Source organism: Topomyia yanbarensis, chromosome 2, assembly GCF_030247195.1.
Source record: "Topomyia yanbarensis strain Yona2022 chromosome 2, ASM3024719v1, whole genome shotgun sequence".
NCBI lineage: Eukaryota > Metazoa > Arthropoda > Insecta > Diptera > Culicidae > Topomyia > Topomyia yanbarensis.
This window is the reverse complement of record NC_080671.1, coordinates 117251087-117275292: the sequence shown is the minus strand read 5'-3', so window position 1 is coordinate 117275292 and position 24206 is coordinate 117251087. Positions and strand designations below refer to the sequence as shown.

The 24206-nt window shown below is 38.8% G+C and overlaps 1 protein-coding gene across 4 annotated transcripts in view; it reads right to left on the bottom strand.

Moving 5' to 3' along the window:
* LOC131679296 (ATP-binding cassette sub-family C member Sur) overlaps positions 1-24206 on the bottom strand; it is a 296617-nt gene that overhangs the window by 106858 nt on the left and 165553 nt on the right. For all 4 annotated transcript variants that reach the window (XM_058960005.1, XM_058960006.1, XM_058960004.1 and 1 more), the window contains exons 13-16: positions 17334-17595; positions 17013-17150; positions 8639-8772; positions 8114-8207 (exon numbers count right to left, since the gene is read on the bottom strand). In XM_058960005.1, the coding sequence (XP_058815988.1) occupies positions 8114-8207; positions 8639-8772; positions 17013-17150; positions 17334-17595 (628 nt within the window). The remainder of the gene's footprint in view (positions 1-8113; positions 8208-8638; positions 8773-17012; positions 17151-17333; positions 17596-24206) is intronic.

Genomic DNA, 24206 nt, shown 5'->3' with positions numbered 1-24206 from the left:
AAAATTTGACGACAATTCACTTTTTTGGATTTTGGCACATTTTTGCCTTTCTCATATAGAAAGGTTATGCAATCACTCTGAAAAACGTCAACCTAATCCCGGCCCGGAGGGCCGAGTGTCATATCCCATTCGACTCAGTTCGTCGAGATCGGAAAAAGTCTGTATGTGTGTGTATGTGTGTATGTATGTGTGTGTATGTGTGTGTGTATGTGTGTGTGTATGTATGTGCGTATGTGTCAAATAATGTCACTCATTTTTCTCAGAGATGGCTGGACCGATTTGCCCAAACTTAATCTCAAATGAAAGGTGCAACCTTCCCATCGTCTGCTATTGAATTTTGGATCGATCGGAATTCTGGTTCCGGAATTACAGGTTTCAGAGTGCGGCCACACAGAAATTTCTCATATAAACTATAGGAAAAATTAAAAATAAATTTTTTATTTTTGATGCTAAATGTGTTCAAGGTGCATGAAACGTCGAGATTTGATTCAAACTCGAAAAAAATTTTGACGACAATTCACTTTTTTGGATTTTGGCACATTTTTGCCTTTCTCATATAGAAAGGTTATGCAATCACTCTGAAAAACGTCAACCTAATTTTTTTCGACTCGCATAAGGTTTCTGAATTTTAACAGGAGCGTAGTTGATGGTTTACGGAGAGGGGTTACACCCCCCCCCCCCCTCTACTGTTCACTTCCCTCCTTTAAAAATCTCCTTAAATCACCCCTCAAACCACCACCCCATCCAGTCCTCATACCCCTCCCTTTCAACCCCATCATCTTTAAACCACCACTATATCACAAAGCATACCAATTTAAGCTGGGGAGTCGTTCGTTCATGGGACTTTCGCCCTCCTCACATACCCATCCCCGCATGACAAAATGAGTTAGCAAGCAGATAACATTGATCTAATGCTGATTAGGCTAATGGAGTATGATATTTTTTTGTTTCAAGTGTTTCACCGTCGACAGGTAGCTCATCAAGTTCGTGGCTGGCATGCCATTGTGTATAAGAGCAGTGTACTAAGAATGTAATGGACATTTCCACAATTATGTTGAACATAAAAAGCCTCCGTGCCATAGTTTAGAGAAATGAGAAAGGCACAATTGCACCGCTAGGTGGATTAAAACAGGTTTTTAATTGCGAAATCAGCTGTGTAGGTGAAAGTACGGAATTTATTGAATCAATGATACATAAATAGCTTTGAACAAAATAAAAAGTGAAAAAATCGTGGTTTTGACTTTTTCACTATAATTACTGTAACTGCGAATTTTCAACCGATTTGAAAAAAATCAAATGATTCTAAAAGTTGGAAGAATCGTCTTGAAAGGGGATAAAATGGAATTTCGATATTTTTGAAAAAGTGCAATTATTTTGAAGAGTGAAAGTTTAAAAATCGGGTTTTGGAAAATACCACGAAATGGGGTGGAAATTGAAATGAACTGCTTTGAAAAACTATAAAAACTAACAATAAAACAATAAAAATCAGCAAAAATGAGAACGATTTTTTGTTCCACTTCAAAATTAAATTAAATTAATTAAATAAATGATTAAAAACGATTATATAATACTAATTGTTACTTACGTAGAAAAACAACCAGTATTTAAACTAGTATTGTCACAAATCACATTTCCACTGACAGCACGAAACCTGACGAAACACTAACGGCAACCGTACACTGAGGCACAAATGTACCCCACGCCAACTTTGATACCTGGTTCCACGAAGGCTATAAGCAAACTGGCTATACCATCTTTTCCTACTCTTACTAGGAACCCTAAATTGAATTATGGTTTGTGTCCCAGGTCGGTAAATGCCGAATTCTCGTTTTCACACGGCTCCAAAGAAGACGTGGGGTACATTTGTACCCCAGTGCAACGTTCTAGGGTTAAATCAAGGGATGCTTTCTTCATCTCGTCCACGGAAAATATAAAAAACCCTAGATTTACAAGGGATAAAAATGTCGCATGGTATTTTTCAATTTTTGAGTCTCTCGTTAAACCCGAAAAAACAATTGTAGGATTGATATCTCTATAATAACGAAAGCCTTACGATTACTTTTATAATTTTGTAAATTATGCCTAACGTCCATTATGCCTAACGTACATTATGCCAACCGTCCATTGTGCCTAACGTATACTATGCCATTCGTCCATTATGCATAATGTACTTATGCCTAACGGCGGAAGTAATGCAAGTAATGCCTTCTGGTTTATAGCAAGCGACAACTTCAATGACTAAAGAGTAACAGTTTTGGATCCCCAAAAGCACTCCTGCATAAGCGTCTTCACGATCCAAGCGAAAAATATTAAAATCGTGAAAGTTGAGATGTATTTCTGAAGTAAGCCGACTTTCACATAATGCAAATGCATCGTATTTCCAATTATTTATTAGAATTTTAAAAGAATCGATTTTAGGGATAATGCTTCTGTAATTAAACAGTGTGCAGGTCCGTGACCTTATTCAATGAATTAGCTATCGAAGGATACTAGAAACCATTTAGCTGTCAACAGCTTCAAAAAAGTACTTACTGTAGGGAGTAGAGCGCGACTTTCGGAGGGTCAATAGCCTGTTATTGACCCTCCGAAAGTCGCGCTTATGGCCCACTAAACGAGCAGCCGCTGGTGCCCTAAGATGACTTCGCTAGATTTGCACTAAGCAGCGTGCACTCAGTGCACTAGCGCGACTGCCGGAAGGTTAATAGATTGACAGATTGATAATTCCAGTGCTACAATCGCTCTCAAACCGAAACCAACGAATACTTGGGGTTTTTATGTTCCGGGAAGAGTTGGAAACTTCTTCTCTTATCTTAATCCTTCGAGCCCAGAAGGTACATGCTTCGGTTTGTTTGCAGCACTTTCAAGAGATGTCACTTTTGAATCACTATCAAGAGACACCTTCTGGTCTTTACAAACAAGTTTGGGAGCGAAAATGTTGCTCCTCCTCCGAAACTCGCCCTCATCAGCAGGAAAGAGAGCTATGTTGAAATTAGTGCCGTAGCTTTCGTTAGTATTTCTGCTGCAAAATATCGCTTAGAGCGTACCTACAGAGAACACTAAAGATTCTCCTCGCGCTGTTTGTACGGGATACACGTCAGAAGATCATGTGGGTTTCCCCCACACTAGAGACACTTTTGAAATCCCTTTCACAGGAATCATCCACATGATTCCACCTGCATTTCCCACAACGAGCCCTTGTTTTACAATGGGAGGTTGTGTGTACCAATTGTTTGCAATCAGTACAGTTCATGTCCCGCTGCATAAAAAGGCGAGCAGGTAGGCGAACCTTACCAAAAAGAAGGCAGTTAGGTAGGGCCGACCCAGCCCAGGTCACCCGATAAGAGTCTGAGTTGACATATGCCCTTTTCCCATTAGCTGCGACTGATGCTAAATGCAAACGTTTGCACTCCAGATCCTCGGAATTCAAACTCGTATCGGAAACGACCCCACAAACTACAATCCGATTTGTTGGTACATATACTGCATTCTCGCTCGTGAAAGGCCCGTAGCCAGCGATAGCATTTGCAAGATTTAAACTATTTACCACCACCCAAAGCTTATCAGGGTGTACTTTCGATATTTGTGTCACGGCTGAATATCGTCAGAACTCGAGAAATCTGAAATAAATTCAAACGCTTTTTTGTCCGTGACCCTAAAGAAGATCATGTAAGGCCGAGCATAGATTAACCTTGAACCGGGGAGCCAATTTTGCTTCGACAGCCATCTCACCTTAAGGTGAAGCACTGCCAGGGTAAGTCTTTTTTATACGGGCCTATTACCCAATACACGTTGGTAGGAGAGCCAAGAAAAGGGGGACTTAATATAATTGTGGTACTTATCTTAGATATTCTTGTCCAGGGAGCTCAGCAGAGACGAAACACTGCTATTGCTATGCTGCTCGATTAACACAAAAGAAGAAAAAAATCCAAGATCTCGAGAGGCGGGAAAAGCACAAGTTAACTTAGAATGCGGATTAGCACTAATCTTTATCGCTATACACTGCACGGCCTAGAAAGATCGACTTATCGCTCCTAGAGTCATTGCACGAATGCAAATTCTTCATCTTGAAATCCAGTGGAAAACTTTTGGAAAAAGTCGACGTCTTGTGGAATTGTCAGGTGATGGAAGGAAAAAGGCAGAAATAAATTTCGTACAAAGTAAAAGAAAACCCGACATACTCGTATGTGGATGGTAAAAAAGTTGTAAATGGCCTAACCACCATAGCGCAGTCGTGCTGGTGCACTGAGTGCACGTCACTCTGAAAACCTAGAGAAATCCGCTTACGGTACCAGCGGCTGCTTGTTCAGTGAGACATATGCGTGACTTCGTTTCAAGTAACGTCTATCTGTTTTCCGGAAGACATTATCAAGACCTTGAAACGGTACAGTGAACCGGAAACAGCGTCATGACGTCACGAAGTCTTTCAAAGCGGATTCTAGACTTTCGGGTGTGAATGTGACCAATAAACTCGTAACTGTTCGCAGTACAATTCGAATTATACTCTGGAGGGTTACTTCAAGTATTGGGTTGCAATCAAACTGTACTATAAAGCAAAGCATTGCGGTACCAAAATGTGGATCAGGATCTGACCAAATTCAACGGATGCAACCTCGTGGATTGGAAACATATTCTAAGTTTCCCTTCGAACGGTTTCAGCGACGGAAAATTTATGTAGCTAGAGATCGCGGAGATGTTTCCAGAAAATATAAATTTGATTTTATGGGACAAGTTTGCCGATAAGCTGGTGATCTGGTAGGCAATCTGCGGCTATGGCCGGATGATCCGATTTTTTTCACAATGAATCATATAACAGGTCAGATATACATCAACGAATATCTGAAAAAAGTGTACTTTACCGTTCATTAAGTCTCATCCGAACCCCGTCAAGTTTTGATAAAATCGGGCAAGTTGCCATTACACTAAGTATGTGAAATATTGGTATCGCGATAATGATGTAGACGTCAGAGACGAATTTCGCGCCAACTCGAACAAATGTTGGTAGCACCCTCTCAGATTTTAATGAAACTTACTGTATATGAGAATTTTGTAACAAAAATCTACTTTGCATACTTTGTTTTTTTTTTTCAAAAATGATCTAGTCTGTCTTTTGAAAAGGATCAAACTTTTTTTACCATTTTTTTCAAAAAGCTGTAGTCTAAAAATGACAAAACCTCCCAAAAAATATTGGAGGAGTGATTTTTATAACACTAGTCAAATTTTTAAATAAAAATATTGAAAAAAAATCTTCGTTGACTCCTACACTGCAAAAAATCGATTTTTGAAAATTAAAAGTCAATTTAGAAAAAAAAACAACTTTGATTTGGATGCAATTTTGTTCCAAGATAGGTAATTATGTTCCCTACCTACTGTCAAAAATTCAAGTTGGGCACTTTCAAGGAAAAAGTCATTTGAAAAAAACTGTTCCTTGTCCAAACTGATTTTTTCAGTGTATTTTTATCGAAAACTAAATTAATGAAAGTCATAATCATCTCAGAATCCAATTTCCCAACTACTAGTTGCCTGATACATAGCAGTATCAGTAATGAATTTGGTATAGCATCTCGCACTGAACTGGAACGAGGCCGAAGGGATTCGTTTAACAGAGATCTGATACTAGAATACTTGGGGCACGACCAGACAACATGTTTAATATCGCGATAACCGCCACCACAAGCGCAGAGACCGCTCTCCACGACCTCAATACGGAGATGGGCCTTCTACGTATAATAATTCTACTTGACCAGAGATATCACCCGAATGAAGTCACGATCCCCATCCATTCACTTGAACCAAGGTTTGTTGATACCTTTGGGATTCCTAAACTTCCATCGCTCCACGAAATTTGCCAATTTTCGAGCGTCCTCTGAGAAGAAATATTTAAAAACTCGTTGAAGTTACGCGGTCTTTCATAAATATCACCTTCTAATGCCAAAATGTCCACCTTCTCATTATCATTCTAATCCAAGTGTGCGCCTTCTCATCACCCGGAATGGTGCACTGCGAAAGAATTCAAACTAAGGTAATCTGCTATGATTTTTCAGAAAACCTCCATGTTTTCCCAGGAAATACAATGAGTGTTTCCCATGCTTCATCAAATGGAGAGCCTCCTGTAACTGTAACGATGTAGGCATGGACGTTGATAGATAAATATAAAACCATCAATTTTGTGGGGAGAATGTTGGCAGTACAGCCTCTTTTATGATTGCACTCACAACTGCTGTCATCATGATTAGCATAAAAGCGAAGCATATCTGTCATCATATGACGAACGTTCTGCGTATTCCAATCACAGGATGAATCGAATGCACAACGTAGGCCCTAGCCACCAGACGAAACATTGTTTCTCTGATGATTTGTCCGTTAATGCGTCGACGGACCGATGCCAAACATCGCGTTTTTCAGCTTTCATCAAGTTTTTCATTTGTAGCGTCGCGTATATTGGGAAAAACTCAGACGATCCGAAGTTCAAAAGTCTCTTTCTAAGCAATCTCTGCCCAACACGAAGTAGGAGACTGTTCGCGTCGGGTACTCGCTTCACTTGGGGTTTTCGATGTCCCATGTGGAAATTCCTGCTAGTTTCTAAGATTACCGAGACCAGGAACCACTTACTTCGGTTTTGTAATAGCACTCTTCAAGGGACACCCTCAAGCCTTTACGAGGAAAACTTTTCATGATTCTCTCCGCATTTTCCACATTGTGCCTTGTTTCTACAATAAGTCGCTATAGGTCCAATCGTTTGTAACAACGGCAGTTCATGCCTTCGCGCATTAAGTGGTTTTAAAACCTTTTTTTCTCACTAGGACGGAGATGGCTTATTGCTGCGCATTTGCTATCATAGCTGCAGACAAGTCTCAATTTCAATATATCTCGTAGACGGATTTTCATTATCTCAATCGGCCCAACTCTCGATCGATTCCTAATCCCACAAGGAACTTCTACTCGAAACTTGAACCAAATCGAACAAGTCTATCTGCCGTATGAAGTTTATATAGAATTTTTCGACAATCATGAAGAAAATAAACTAACTGGCATTTTGACCGCTAGGTGGCAAGGTATGCATTAGTTTAAAAATGCAAGTGAAAATAAGAAAAAAACATTTTATTGAGAAGGCTGCAAGTCAGCCCTACTTTGTTTGGTTAAGTTATTGAGCCTTTAACGAAGTAGTGTCTGAGTCAGACTGGTATGGGATTAAACTGTGTATAATGCTGAATCAGCAGTCGATTCCCACAAACTTTATTTCATTGTGAATAAAAGGTGGAGAAATAATTTTAGCACATAGTATGTATAATCTTTTGGCTACAGTTCAATATTTTATGGAACAGAGGGCGCCGTCAATAACTTCAAAGAAGAGATATAATATGGATAGGGTGATGAGCCTATTTGCGCCATGTTTCTATTATCACCCTACCCATTTGAAGCCGTTGGTTAGAGCAGTGTCTGCCATCTTTGTTCAACGCATTGAGTCAAATGGTAGCGCAACAATAGGGGCACTCGATTCGAGTTTTCATTGTGCTCAAACACGAGACTTTTACTGTTTTCAACGCATTTGTGTTATTATATTGGTTCTTAACAACGAAGCAAAGCGGTTGATGTCAATTTTTACGCATTCCATTGATTGTAAGGCGAGAAATTACCGAATTAGTGAGGCACCTTGCTTAGTATGGTGAAAATAGGCTCATCACCCTATATGATAGAAAAATTACTGCTAAATGCCTGTTCTACAACTTTGCAGAAGACGCTAGAAATGGATGGGTACGGGCTTAGTTATCACCGGGTACGAGTCGGGCCAGATACTTCAAAAAATATTTATTCCGGATACGGATTTGATCACATCATTTCGGACTTACACCCGCATACATTTTTGAATGCCCCCTTTTCGTAAATATGGATGTGAAAAAAAATTACTTGCTGAGCCTCTTGGAAGCATCACAGCTAATTCGATCTTTTTAAAACAATAAATCTATAAATTTTTAAATACGACTTAAAGTATGTGTGAAATATTCGTGCACAGCAATAAACCACTCAATTACAATTAATATTACTCTCGTTCGTCGTAGACTGTTGTAAATACAATATACATATTTTATAAAAAAAACGTTGCTCCCCGACTCACCTCATAGTACTCCTCAGCAGTATGCCTTTTCTGCAAACTGATGCGAGAAACAATTTTGAACAGCTTCCATCGCTCTCGTGCCGTCTTCCCTGAACTGCTTGTGCCCATCGTCGTCGTGTTTCAACATGCAATGAAGAAAGAAGGATAAATAAATCCGTTGAAGTTTAACTATTCCAATCTCCAACTAGAGATGGTCGAGTACTGCTATTTACGTACTGCACTACAAGGATATGTTTATGTGAGGAGAGGACATCAAAGATGCGTGCACTACACAAACTCAAGCATTACTCTCTACATTGTGGATTGAGTTTTTATTATTTATGCTAGCATCAATAGAATGTCTTGCAATCCGGAGACGCTACCCGACCCAACGACCGCCGTGTCCCGTTAAAGCCGTGTCCCGTTAAAGCAGTTAACGTCATTAGTTCGAAAGCCAGGTTCACTGGGAAGAATATCGCATTGAAGGGGCTCACTGACACACCTAGTGGCTACTGTGGGAGCTTAATTGCTACTTCTGGTAATTACCTTAATCCTGTTTCCCTCGATTGCTGCTCTTTGGCGATAATTGCATTCCATTGTCGCAGTACTTGAGGGTAATTGTTTTCTATTTCTGATAGCGTGCCTGTTGCGCAAACGGCAAAATCGTCCATGGCAATTATCTGTTCGAATGAGGAAAGAAAATAGTTCAGCGCCGCGGCGTAGACGTTGTGGTGCGTTTTCGAATGGTATATAAATATGAAAGGGAAAGTATGCTATTACGAATACCGTAGGAAAAATGAACAATGAAATTTTGACTCTACATGGGGCATTTTCAGTAGTAAATAACAATTTTCAAACACGATTTTTTTTTAGAAATATCACTTTCGCAATTTTTTTCTAAACATGCCTGAGGGAATTCTCTTTGAAGAGCAAGAAGAAGAATTTTTTTCCGGGTGCTCCAATTTTAGATATAAATATTTGAAAAGAACCTATTTTTTATTTAATGTTGCTCATAACTTCGATTCTAGAAGTGATATCTGAATTCTTCTATTATGAAAACAATTGTCTCGATGAGCTATAAAAGTTCTTTAAAGACACCGTTTACTAGAAATAAAAACTAAAAAAATTTGCAACAAAGAACAGTTTTTGTTTGAGGTATACTTATGGCGTCTTCGACAATGTTACTTGTTATAAATTTCTCTACAATATTGCTGAAGACTGCAATATTCTATCTCCCCACACTCAGAAAATAATTTTTGATGCACCCTAACAATAAGAGCCACCATCTACATCTGGAGTTGGCCTATTCGAAACGTATCATTTGCTCTGTAGACATCGTAGCTTTAAAATATAAGGTTTAGCTACAAGCATGTTTATCTTTCTAAATTGTGGATTCGGACCACTGTGCAATGATGTCCCAATTTGGGAGTTTTTCCGTTGCTAACTTGGTGACGCTTTCATCAGAAAGATCAGGTGAGCTTTCTGACAGACACAATCAAAACTTTTTATCTTCCCGATTCATAACGATGGATGACTACTACAATGAGCCGGCGACATCAGTACTCCGTAGCAACGACACTTATAACCGACAATATGATGACAGGTGTGTTTTTTGAGTACGAAATCAGTAAACTGCTTCCAAAAGCTTGTCCAAAATATTTTTGGATGTTCGGTCCCACATTCAATGCGAATGGAATACTGCAAATCGACAAGTGGACACTAGAGTGTCAGGAAAAAATGACCCCTATCGGCCCACCCCTGATTCGATTCCAAGTCCCACAAGGAGTACTTGCTCCAAATTTGAAGCGAATCGGACAAGCCTAGCTACCGAACCAACGTGCCTGAAGTTTGTATGAGATTTTTCGACAATTTACATGGAGAAAACCCACTAACTCGCATTTTTGCCGCTGTATGCATCGTATTATCACTGTAAGTGAAAATAAGAAAGATAATTCAATTGTCTACAACTTTGTCGAAGACTGCTAGTCAATCCGGCTTTGTTAAAAGAAGTTATTAAATTTTTAACGAAGTGATGTCTGAGTCAGTTTTCTATGGGGCCTAGTTGTGCATGGTTGTGTATCAGTACTCGATTCCCACGAACTAAACATTTTTGTGAAATAACCGTTAGATTTAGCTCTATAGTATGTTCAGAAGATAGGGCGCCAACACTAACTTTTCAACGGAAAGAGATAGATATTAGGTGTCTTCTACAAAGTTGTAGAGCAGGTATTTTTCAATAATTCTTCGGAACATTTCCATATTCTATCTCTCTTCTATGAAAAGTTAGTGTTGGCGCCCTCTATGCGGTCACAGTTAGAACTAAAATTTTCCAACCAAACCATGACTCGTATTATTTACTATAATTCTTCTGAACATACTAATGAGCTAAATCTAACGGTTATTTCACAAAAATGTATAGTTCATGGGAATCGAGTACTGATACACACCAAGCACAACTGGGCCCCATAGAAAACTGACTCAGACATCACTTCGTTAAAATGTTAATAATTTCTTTCAACAAAGCCGTATTGACAAGCCGTCTTCGACAAAGTTGTAGACAATTAAATTATCTTTCTTATTTTCACTTACAGTGATAATACGATGCATACATAAAGCTGCCATACATAAAAATTCATTATTTTTCTGGGCAGTCTAGTGGACACAGGGGTTGGGTGGCAAGTCTGGACAACTTTACAGGATTTCGAAGCCAATATTAATAATGATATAAACAAATATGTAAGAAAACAGAAAAACAACATAAACAGCCAACACTAACATCATAGAAATAATTAATGCAATTTGTGGCAGCTCAGATATAATTTTGAGAAGCACAGATTTGATGGAATACTTAAGTAACACAAATCTGCTTATACCCCGAATAAAAAAAATCGCCCAACATTTACACGATCTGATAATGAAGAGGTATTAGATGTAGCACTCGGCTCTGACTGTATTACGCAGGAGTTAGCAGACTGGATCGTACCCAACGAGCTCGAACCGTCGCTATCTGATCATAAGTACATCGTCTATGATCATTTAAACGTCTAGGTGTAGCACTCTCATGTGGTTCTACTGTGCAATAATTCAACTTTGAATAAGTGGTTGTACAATTTCATTTCCACTCCTTCCGGGTTTTCTATTAATTTCAAAATTGAACACTTTCCACAAAATCAGATGTGAGTGGTGCTATCCTCAATTTGCAAATCTTGAGAGTTCTATACTTCCAAAAGTCAATAACGGCGCCGGCCACGTCCTTACAGTCATCGGGGAAGGAAAGGAATGTTAGTGTAACAAACGTTGTTATGGAGACCGTACCTCTGCATATTCACGTTTGTCACTGGAAGCAGTTTCTGTTAGTAGGATGGGGTAAAGAGTTACACAAATCTGGATTCATCTTAATAAGTGACACGATCTATGCAACTCTCAGAAGTGTGTTTATTGCTCTGGGCAACCGGCTGCCGAGAATGATAAATTTATCGTTTGTTGAATTAATTTGGAAAAGCTCGTAACAAGCTCCGATCAGCCGACAGTCGGGAGTGTTACCTATGTTTAATTGAGTCAAACGCCATGTAAACGATTTTATTCTTTCTCGTTTCTTTATTCCGCCGAAACACGACATACCAAGAACAATACAATATAGTGAAAAGCGATTACCTTTACTGTCTCAAGACATTTATCGAAATAGATATGCTTTTTTTTTTATTTATTTCGTTTATTTGATAAGCACAAATGCGTTAGCTTGGCGGTGCCAAATTCTTTTGTTTTCACATTTTAGATATTTTAAAACCAGGAGGTTACAATGTTGAAATATTTTTTTTATAAAAGAGAAAAATGTTACAGCTATCTTAAGACTAGAAATAAGATTCTATATACAAGAGAGGGGACAAAAGATTTTTTTTATGAAAAATTTTAGAACAAGGAATTCAATAGTAATAGTTTTTTAGGAAATATTTACAGTTATCTTTAAACTAACAATATAGTTCGGTACACAAAAGGGGGAACAAATATTTATGAAAAATTTCACCGGTGTTTTAAAACTAGGGATACAATTCTATTTACAAGATGGGGGACAATAGTTTTAACAAAGAGGTAAAATTACAAATATCTTAAAACTAGGAATACGGAATACAAATTTGATTTTTTATCGGAGACTTATGCTTGGTCAAGATATTCAGAGGGGGGTTTATTGACAAAATCGGTGTAGAAGCAGTTGTATCAAGGACAGGGGAGAGAAGGCGCAGATGATGACCGGGAGAGAAGAGCAAAACTTGCAATTTCGGACAAACGGGAGATCAGCGAAACAAATTAGCGCCTCAGTCTAGTAGGTCGGATTGGCGGAAGGTATTCTTCGGACCCGCGGGGAATCCTTCAAAAGTCATCGGACCTCGAGTCGCTCTCGCTTCAGTTTCCGTAGTGGTAAGGGCGACGGCGGTTACATAGTGGCAGTCTGGAGCTGATCGGTTCCACAAGGCAGGAGGAAACTTCTAAAAACGAGAAATAAAAAGAGAGGGGCTAAATTGGAATATTTATCGTTTTTATGAAAATATAAATAAGGGACATATAGGGGAAATCACGATTTGCCAGGATATCTCGGACTGGGACATTGGGTGGTCTACCTCGGGCCCGAAGGGAATCCTTTAACTGAGACCTGGCGTCCAAACACCCGGTGCATACCCAGACAACGTGCTCGATGTCGTGATAGCCCTCGTCACAAGCGCACAGACTATTCTCCGCAAGCCCAATACGCAGCAAATGCGCATCTAAGGTGTAGCGGTTGGACATAAGTCGGGACATTACACGAATAAAATCCCGACCCACATCCATCCCCCTGAACCAACTTCGTTGATACCTTTGGGATAATGGAATGTAGCCATCGTCCAAGTTCACCATTGCTCCACGAGGTTTGCCAACTGTTGAGTGTCCTCTGACGACAAATACTAAAAAATTCGTTGAAGCAGATTGGTCCTTCGTATATGTCACTATTTAATGCGCCCACCTTTGCTAATGGGTCGGCCTTTTCATTGCCCGGGATAGAGCAATGAGAGGGAACCCAAACAAAGGTAATCTGATAAGATTTTTCAGATAACGTACACAAGGACTCCCGTATCTTCCCCAGAAAATATGGGAATTGCTTTTTTGGCTTCATCGAACGTAGAGCCTCGATAGAGCTGAGGCTGTCCGAAATGATGAAGTAGTGATCTGTGGGCAGAGTGTCGATGATCCCAAGGGTGTACTGAATTACAGCTAACTCTGCGACGTAAACTGAAGCGGGATCATTGAGCTTGAATGAAACGGTGATAGTATTGTTGAAGATACCGAAGCCAGTGGACCCATCGAGATTTGATCCGTCAGTGTAGAACAATTTGTCACAGTCGACTTCTCGGAATTTATTATAAAATATATTGGGGACCACTTGAGGGCGCATATGGTCCGGGATTCCACGAATCTCTTCCTTCATGGATGTGTCGAAGAATACAGTAGAATCAGAAGTATCTAGGAAACGAACACGGTTGGGAGTATACGTAGAAGGATTAATGCTCTGTGCCATGTAGTCGAAGTACAAGGACATAAATCGGGTTTGAGAATTAAGCTCGACGAGCCTCTCGAAGTTTTCAATCACCAACGGGTTCAGAATGTCGCATCGGATGAGCAATCGATATGAGAGTTCCCAAAATCGATTTTTTAGCGGAAGAACGCCCGCCAGCACTTCGAGACTCATCGTATGGGTCGAATGCATGCAACCCAAGGCAATGCGCAAGCAACGATACTGGATTCTCTCCAGTTTGATGAAGTGTATGTTCGCAGCGGAGCGGAAACAGAAACACCCGTACTCCATCACCGACAATATCGTTGTTTGGTACAACCTGATCAGGTCTCCTGGGTGGGCACCCCACCATGTTCCAGTTATTGTCCGGAGAAAATTGATCCTTTGTTGGCATTTCTGTTTCAGATACCTAATGTGACATCCCCAGGTACCTTTAGAGTCGAACCAGACCCCGAGATATTTAAATGTGAAAACCTAGTTGATCGTTGCACCCATTAATAAAAGCTGGAGTTGCGCCGGCTCACGCTTCCTAGAAAAAACAACCAACTCAGTTTTCTCCGTGGAGAACTCAATACCCAGCTGAAGAGCCCAAGCAAACAAATTGTCCACGGTATTTTGTAATGGTCCTTGCAAGTCGGCAGCTTTGGGCCCTGTAATAGAGACCACCCCGTCGTCTGCAAGTTTCCTTAGCGTGCATGAATTGGCAAGACAATCGTCAATGTCATTCACGTAAAAATTGTAGAGCAGGGGACTTAGACATGAGCCCTGGGGAAGACCCATGTAGCTAAATCGCGATGTTGTTAAATCGCCATGCGAAAAGTGCATGTGCTTTTCAGACAACAGGTTTAGCAAAAAGTTATTTAAAATTGGTGAAAGACCATGCTGGTGCAGCTTCTCTGACAGGATGTTGATAGAAACTGAGTCAAAAGCCCCCTTAATATCCAAGAAGACTGATGCCATCTGCTCTTTGTTAGCGTAGTCCATTTGGATTTCTGTAGAAAGCAACGCAAGGCAATCGTTCATCCCTTTGCCTTTGCGGAAGCCAAATTGTGTATCTGACAGTAAGCCATTTGCTTCAACCCAATTGTCGAGGCGAAACAAGATCATTTTCTCGAACAACTTCCGAATACAGGACAGCATTGCAATCGGCCGATACGAGTTGTGGTGGGAGGCTGGTTTTCCTGGTTTTTGGATGGCGATGACCTTCACTTGCCTCCAGTCATGAGGGACAATGTTACCCTCAAGAAACTTGTTAAATAAATTTAATAAGCGTTTTGCAGTGTCAGGCAGATTTTTCAGCAAGTTGAATTTGATTCTGTCTAACCCTGGGGCGTTATTGTTGCATGACAAGAGAGCAAGTGAGAACTCCACCATCGAAAAAGGTGTTTCGTTAGCGGTATCGTAAGGAGACGCGGCGCGGCACGTTTTCTGTACCGGGACAGAGTCCGGACAGATCTTCTTGGCGAAAGCGAATATCCAACGGTTTGAATATTCCACGTTCTCGTTGGTACTGTTTCGGTTGCGCATACGTCGAGCCGTTGACCTTCACTGACAATATTTATTCATATTCACTTTATGCACAGCACCGGAAAACGAACTGCTTCGATCGAGAGCTCGTTATGTTATGTATTAATCATGTATTAACTATTATTATTATAGAAAATGAAATGACAATTATGAATTGGTTGTTATTATGAATTGGTTATCTTTCCCCGCGAAAGTTTAAATAAGGTGTCGATATTATCATTATTCAAGCACGTGCTAACATTTAAACCACATTTTAACCGGTATAAAATAAGTACTACCGAAATACCTGAAACGACCAACATTGTAAGGCAAATATACGGCCGATGATATGCGGGTCGGTTTTTTACGCTAATTACTAGAACAAGATTGGAGACAATACGAACGAAAAGATACTAATTTTATTTAAAACAACAATGTGCCCATAAGATGGAGCGAATGCAAAAAAAGGCACTCCTGGTTTTGTTCACTTTCACGACATTAAATATTATAGCTTCATTAGCATAGTGCATGCAGTACACCAAAGTAAATGAAGGTACTCAATACAATGAGAACAATGATGATTTACTGAACTAAAATAAAACAATGAATATGATGACAAATTTGATCTTCGTGCAGATATGACTGCCGCTAATTGGTTACACGTTTTCGATTTTTCTTGCGGATTGTCAATTGTCAATCCTCATACATGACTAAACGGTTATAATTCCACGCAGACAAGACCATGCGTATTCCCTACGCACACTAAATGATCAGTGGGTTTCTTCTCTTGTTGTTCAAATAAACACTAAACAAACAATGAAATTAGTTTACTCAGTCCAAAAAAATGTTAGCTCGATTGGCATCCCCTGGCGGATACGTGTTCCATTACAATTTTCCTTGACTTTATACAAAGTTTCTGTAACTGACAAGTTTTCGTTCTGCTTATAAATAAATTACAAACTACAAAATTACAATGCCACCAAATCAAAGAGCATTTAAAATTACATACGATAACATCTGCGTAATTCTGAATATAATAAAATGAAGACTACTCGGTTGTTTGCAAAAAAATGAGGTCCCAAAAAACCCAGCTGCATAACCAACCTCATTTTCAAAGCTAGCACTGTTGATGAATAACCCAATAAAATAGGTGATGAGGCGTCTACATGCCCGTTTACAAAGTTGAGATCGACGGTGTGATCATCGATTGGAGTTTTTCATACGTGGATCTAGGGAAGCCCGGGGTTTACTGTTTCAAAGAGCCCGTGCTGCAGTGAGCAAAGTTTTAAACTGACAGGGCTGTGGCTTGGTCTTCCGACGTATTTGGTTCAGTTTTGCTCCTCTTCACTGTTGGATTGGCTTTCTTTATCAGTTTAACTTTCAAACAATAATAAATATCCCATCTTTTCTTACTTATTGTATGTCTTCTTCCTCTTATTATATATTAAGTAGATTAAGATTTTAGCGCCCCCTAAGCGTCCTTGGTTGGAACCAACCCTCCCAAGCGCACACTACGGGCCTGAGTCGGAGTGCAGTAAAGTGTGACAAGTGTTAAGTGCATTAGTTGATATATTGAATATATGCAGTGAAATAAACACATAAATTTAGTCTAAAAACTGTTACAACTGTGACTTAGGTCCAGGCTAAGGGAAAAGGAAATGCAGGGCGTATACTTGAATAGAAATTTGTTTATAATTTGTTGGCGTTTTACTGACAAAATATCATGATTTTCGGCACGATATTCAAAATAGGAACCAAACAATGTTATTGGAATGTGAGATGAATGTAATGTATATGAGAATATATTAACTTCGAATTGGGAAAATCCTCAATGAACCTTGATGTTTTAACATTCCATTGTCTACTCACGTAATCAGCACTGAACACGAGCTGCAATTTCTGCGTAATCATAATGACTGTCCGTTTCTGCTGGCCCATCATCCGACGAATTCCCTGGTCAAAAACGAACCGGCCGACCTCGTTATCCAGTGATGAAAGTGGATCATCCTACGAAAACCGGAAGAGAATAGCACCAAAGAATTATAGCACTCATCTAATCATTCAATCTATTTCGAATAAATATATTTATTGTGTCACTCTACGGTACTGGCAAGTGCCACTGGAAAATAATCGAAACCCGTTTGCTGTAGCGTTTGTTGGTCCCACCCAACCGATTGCCCTGGTGCCTACCATAATGACGACGCTTGCCGTGGAATACAGAGCACGGGCCATCACGATCCGCTGGCGTTGACCTCCGGACAGCTTAATTCCCCGTTCGCCTATCTCGCTCAAATCGCCGTTCGGCATCAGTTCGATATCGGGCTTCAGTGCACAGACTTTTAGCACCCGTTCGAAGCGTTTCGGTCGGTACGGCTCACCGAACAGGATGTTATCTCGCACGGTGGCATTCAGCAGCCACGGGTGCTGAGGAACGTACGCCAGGGTGGAATATCTGAAAGTATATCGATTGCTATAGAATTGCTAGCCAACAAGCTTACGTTGCGAGTGAATAATAACACCAAATCGGGGCTATAAATTAAGATTCCAAATATCGATTGTCTGTGCACTGGGTGGTTATTTCGTTGGTGGGTTAGAAACAATTTCGCGGTCACTCAAATTTCCTTTTAATCTGGCGATTAATTCTTTCAAATATAGAAGAATAAAACGGACAACAACAAAAATAGATTACTTGGTTTTGTAACTAAAAGTTGGGCAAATACGGCAAAATGTTATTTCATTTAAAATATAAGCTTTCAAACGCCTTCGGAAGTTCATCGCGGTGGTTTCAATCACAGAGCTCAAGTAACGTGATATTTCCGTTATTTTGCTACGAAAATCAAAACAACGCTTCACCTAGCGCAGTTTCGGGCAGTGTTCAATTATCGAAGTACCAGAAACATCAAACTTTCACTACAAAAGATTTCTCTCGCTGTTCCACGATCCGTAACCTCCGGGCAATGTACATTTGCTGATACCTACGTACACTGACTGCACTTCGCCGTTGCGCACAGCTGCATATCGCGAACCCACTCACCGTACACTGGTCGATTGACTAGCAAACTGTTGAGCGAGTTTCAAATTGCTCCCGGAGGCAACCGCAGAATGTTGTCGAAACAGATTTTTTTCCTCTAGGAGATGAGCTAGGCGTTCACAGAACTGGCATGCAATATGGTGCTCGATTCGTAATATTTATCTGACCCCGATAGAAGCATGGGTGGCTGATGTTGCCATTGCAAAAAGAGGTTTGCATCGATGCATCAGATGAATTGGATAACTTTAGATGCATTGTGTGGTGTTAGATTCTTTTTTCCCGGGAGCCGAGAAAAGTTGACTAGAGAAAATATTTTTTGAAAACAAAACAGCTCAGTATCAATGTTCGCCGAATCTACGATCACGAATGAACGTATTTATGTAAATGAAGTACATATAGAATAATAATTCAAAAAGGGCGGAAGCCAGGATTTCGTGTCGGGAGGACACAATGCATAAGTAAATTAATTCCGCTGACTTGCGATAGTCACTGAGCGAGATTTTGAACAATTCCAATACAAATACAATAAAAACTAAAAATCGAAGAAAAAAAGTTCCCAGATCCCAGATAATTTATCGTAAAAATATTAATTTTGAGCGATCTTTCAAAAAAAAATTTAAAACAAGAGTTAAAACAATGGCTATTTGATTTCAGAAGTCAGCCGAACATGATAGTCTTGATATCGGCCGAAAATTCAATGTGTTTAGCATTTCATGTTTACAAGGCATAGCAGACACCAAATCGGATTGAGCAGAAACATATCATGGCAATATCCTGTCTTAGGAAAATCCAGCCACAGTAGCTCATTAAATCATGTTGCAACGTTATAAATAACGAACCTTACGGACAAAACCGACTTCCCCCAACGTTCGGGACAGGAATGTTTCAATGTCAAAGTTTACTGTCCCAAAGGAGGACAAAACAGAATGTCAAATTTTGGTCTAAAATTTCTGATTCGACAGGTGATTTGAGGATGTGGTCAAACAATTTAACTCTGCTTGGGTCTAATCGTTCTGTAGCTATTAACAGTTTTGGAATTACTCAAATTTGGCGCTAAAACAATTTAAAGCTTCTCAATAACACGTCGCTATCATGCTATTTCACGACAAATGCTTTTTTTGGGGTAAACTGAGTTAGATATGCTACGTTATTTGTCCGAAAAATATGCAACGCGGCGTTTTCAATATTTTTATAATATGCTTGGTTACTAAGATATAGTTTTTGGTTTTCTCATATAAAGAAAGGCTATGCAATCACTCCAAAAATCGATTTCCAAACCGAGACCCGGAGGGCCGAGTGTCATATCCCATTCGATTCAGTTCGTCGAGATCGCAAAATATTTGTGTGTGTATGTGTGTGTCAAATAATGTCACTCAATTTTCTCGAAAATTGCTGAACCGATTTGCACAAACTCAGTTTCAAATGAACGATATAACGCTCCCATAAGAAGCTATTGAATTTTTAGTTGATCGGACTTCCGCTTCCAAAGTTACGGGTTGAAGAGTGTGGTCACACAGCAAATTCCCATATAAACTGGTAACCCTATGATGTCTGAATAATATAATACATATTCCAATACGTTCAACATTACTTGTATTTGCGGGTCTAGATCACTAATGACCAATTAAAGTAGTTTTGACCACATTGGTCACCTATGACGGATCTTGATGCCTCTGGGAACTCGCCAAGTTCCCAAGCTAATGTCACACCTATTTGCCAGCAAACTCTTAACCGATGTTTACAAACTTAATTTTAAATGAAAGATATAATACTTCCATTGACTGCTATTGAATTTCATTCAGTTCTGACTTTTGGTTCCGGAGTTACAGGTTGGTAATTGCGGTCACATAGGAATTTCTCATATAAACAGGTACAATCGTAATACCTCATAGGTAATACCTCATACAATTTACTTCGATTCGCAGAACTAGCTCACTGATGGCGAATCAAAAATTATTGGGATGTATTGTCCACTATCGATAATTCCGGAAGTCTCACGGTTCCAGGCAAATTCCAGATCTAAAGCCACTTCGGTGATGACAACCAAATTTCACTAACCTAGTTTCAAATGCAATGTGTAATATGAAGTTCGGTATTGAACCCTCCATCTACCCCTCCACCTCCTACCTCTCAATCTCCTACCTCTCGACCCCCAGCCCTCTCTTACCCCCCATCATCTCAGACCAACCGCCCACATGCATTCTCTTCATCCACCCCGTATACTACAATAAATTAGATGATTCCCGACGCATCCTCCCTCTCCCACTAATTATATCCCCTTCTCCACCATGAAGTTAACATGAAGACAACATTGAACTCACGCTGATTAAGCAATATAAATATTATATTTTTGTTTGTTTTAAGTGTCAGCGTCGACATGGTGCTTATCAGGTTCGTGGCAGTCGTGCACTCATATACAGGGTGTTTGGTTCATGGGTAAGAATCTCTCGAAGGGGGCTCGAAATCGTTGTTTTTGCATATTAAACGAAAAGATAAAAATGATTTCGCTTCGAAACAAAAAGAGATAATTGAATGGAGTTAAAGGAAGTATTGTAGAACTTGCTGAGATGCATTAATTCCATGATAATAATGGTGCAGTTTATTATTTACTATTTTTAGAAATAACGAAAATGCTAATAATAACATTAACTTTAAACTAATTAACTTCTAAAAGAATACTAAATTCACTTAACCGAATGGTATTAATACATTTTTCTCTGCAAAATTTTCCTGGCTTTCGAATAAAAATAAGAAAAGGTACAATAAGTTCCATACTTTTTCAATAAGAGCTAGTATTAGTGAATATGAGATAAAAATATCCAAGTTCAATAACCCAAACACATGAAAACAAGACAAGATAAGTATATCATGTCCAAGAACAAATTATACAAGTTTTCAATACTAACAATTTGAATTATTAAAATAGTGATGTTAACTATTAAGATTTTCGCAAAATGAACAAAAAATCGATCAAAATTGTTAAATTTTAAATAAATTACTGTGAAAAGATTACTTAACCTCATTAGCTGAAACATTTGAGGACATTTTTCAGTGGAAAATTTTCTCACCTATCCTATGGATTTAAAAAATTTAAAATGCAAAGTATATATTTTGAGTTAGAGCTATTTTAAGACAACTAAGTTTTTAACACAAAAAGTTCAATAACTTAGTAACGGTTGAGATTTCATGGTGTGTGTAGAAAGATTTTTTTCTCCAAATATGCCAATCAATCATCACTCGAGAGGTTCTTAACCATGAACCAAACACTCTGTATACTTACCAAGTGTAATAAGAATGTAATAGATATTTCCACAATGTTATATTGAATGTAACCAGCTATTAAATCATAGCTTTGATAAATGAGAAAGGCACAATTGCACCACTAGATGAATTAAAACAGGTTTTTTTTAATTATAGAGGTTTTAACATTAAAGTCATTCGCCTCTTTTCGGGTTAGAGAAATCTCTTTTCGGAAAAATCTGTAACTCTATGTGCGGGGTTGGGAATCGAACCCAGGAGAGCTGCGTACAAGGCAATCGATTTACCAACTACGCCATGCCCATGTCAGACTAAGATATAGTGAACAACATGAGTATTTTGAATTAAAACCCTGTATCTTGGAATTGGTTCAAGTTATACACGAAAAAATCAGTTCATAAATTCATGAACAAAAAGTTACGATTTTGTGAACTGAACGATTTACTGAAATCGTGACCAAATTATAAAGAATAAACCTCGTATTCATGAAACTATGTGTGTCTTTAAAAAAAAACTAGTTTGCACAAAAATATACAAAGTGATACATTGCAATGTTTGTTGGGATACTTTGGTTGTTCTCTGGGCATGTTTAGCTTTTGTTATGGTTCTTGTTCATACTTTGGGGATTACTGGTTTGGAGTATATCAATTAAAGCGATGTTCATGATTTCAGCAGCTTAGTTGCGATTCTCATAATTTCTCACCATGTTATGTCTCGATATTCGTAATTTATATTCACGTTTTCGTGATATTTCATTCACGAGTTTCGTATCTGATTTTTGTGGCAGATTAGTGTGACTTATGTTCATGATTTTAGAGAGTAGAGTGCTTTGTGTTCATGACTTCAGGATCATTGTCACGATTTTTTAGTTTATTTTTTAGATTTTAGTCACGAGTAGTGAAATTTATGTTCATAATTTCAAGATCTTTGTCACAATTTTCGTAATTTAAATTCACGTTATCATGATATTTTATTCTTGAGCTCACTTTCTAGTTAAACACGTGGAGTAATGTGACTCACGTTCTTGTTTAATTACTATCGGATTGTTTACTCGGAGTAACGTAACAATATGATTTGGTTCGTAAAGCGTAACTGATTCGCGGTATCTTGTTTTGTGAACTACATCACCTACACGATTTGTGGCTCTATAATATATTTTTGGTGCACAGCGCAGTTTTCGTTTTTTGTTCAGACATCATATTGAACCTAATCAAATCAATAACGATGTTCGACGACCTAAAAGTTTTCTTGTATCTGCTGCTCGCACTAGAAACTGGCCATAACTATATGATATTTCATGAAAAAAAACCAAATTTTGTGAAACAGTTCGTGTACATTTCAAAACTATGTGTAGAGTTGCATGAAATTGAAAATGATAACGGATGATTTCTAAATATCACAAACACTCACACAGTTCACGAATCCATGAATTCCATATTTTATGATTTTGTGTATTGAATTAATTAATTGAATATTTGTTTCCGCTCTAGCTCGTCTGGTGGGACAATTACGAGTTATTATATCCAACAGCCAGAAGCTCCTGACTACCTAGACAAACTTTCCTGAGACAGCCTGTCAAAATAATCGATGTTCCGATATATTTTATATTAAGTCGATAGTCGATAATAGTCGCATTTACGATGAGAGATTCGATTTAGCCTTTATAAAGTTCTCAATTAATTGGATATCCAATTGCTCTAAATTGAACGTCTAAGTAAGCACAACTATTCTAAAGAAAATTTGGCACTAAATGTTAACGCAGACGAAATATTCGGCCACAGTCCCAATCAGACGGAATCCAATAGACTATGGGATTCCTACAATGCGTGTACCGCAAAACGTGAAAATACAATTCGCGAATGAATGTTAACACTCTAGTGCCCCAAATTTTTTGGCTTGAAAAAACTTTTGTAGATGGTCTTCGTGATGAGAAAAAAGAAAATAATGTTGATAATTCTTGTAAGTAATGGGTTTTTCATTTAAGCCTCAAAATAAGTAGTCCGCCTGTAGGCGGTGTTGGGCACCTGAGCGAAGAAAAAAACTAAAACTTTTTTTTCTTCTCGTTACTTCAATAACAGCGAATATAGATAGTTTCTCATATTTTAGACTCCATAAAAATGCAAATTTCCCAAACTGTGAGGAATATTTCTCTAGTGCTTTGATTGTTAAATTCTACATTTAATCAATCGTTTATTTGATAAGATACGTTTGCGTTAGCTTAAAGGTGCCAATTTTGTTTTGTTTTACATTTTAACCCTCTAATGCCCATTTTTTTTTGGCTGGTAAAAACTTGTGGAGGTGGGCTTCGTGATGAGAAAAACAAAAATCATGTTGAAAATTCTTGAAAGTAATGAATTTTTCATTAAGAGCCTTAAAATAAGTAAGCCGCCTAGAGGCGGTGTTGGGCACCTGGTCGAATAAAAAACAAAAACTTTTTTTCTTCTAGTTACTTCAACACTCATTGAATTTCTTCAACAAGCCGTCAGCTACCAAGTTTCATAACAAAGGTGATAGAACGCCGCTCTGAGGACAACTACAAATACTCAAATTTCGTATCTCAGCCTGTCGCAGTGACGAGCAAAGTATGCGGTTACTAAGCATTGCGTTTATCCAACCCGAGATACATGCAGGTATCACATGACCGCGCGTCGCTTCCAGAATAGACTGGAAGGACACATTGTCAAAAGCACCCTCAATATCTAGGAATACACCCAAGCTAGATTGCTTGAGCGAGAAGGCTTTCTCAATGTTGTAAACAACATCGTGAAGCAAAG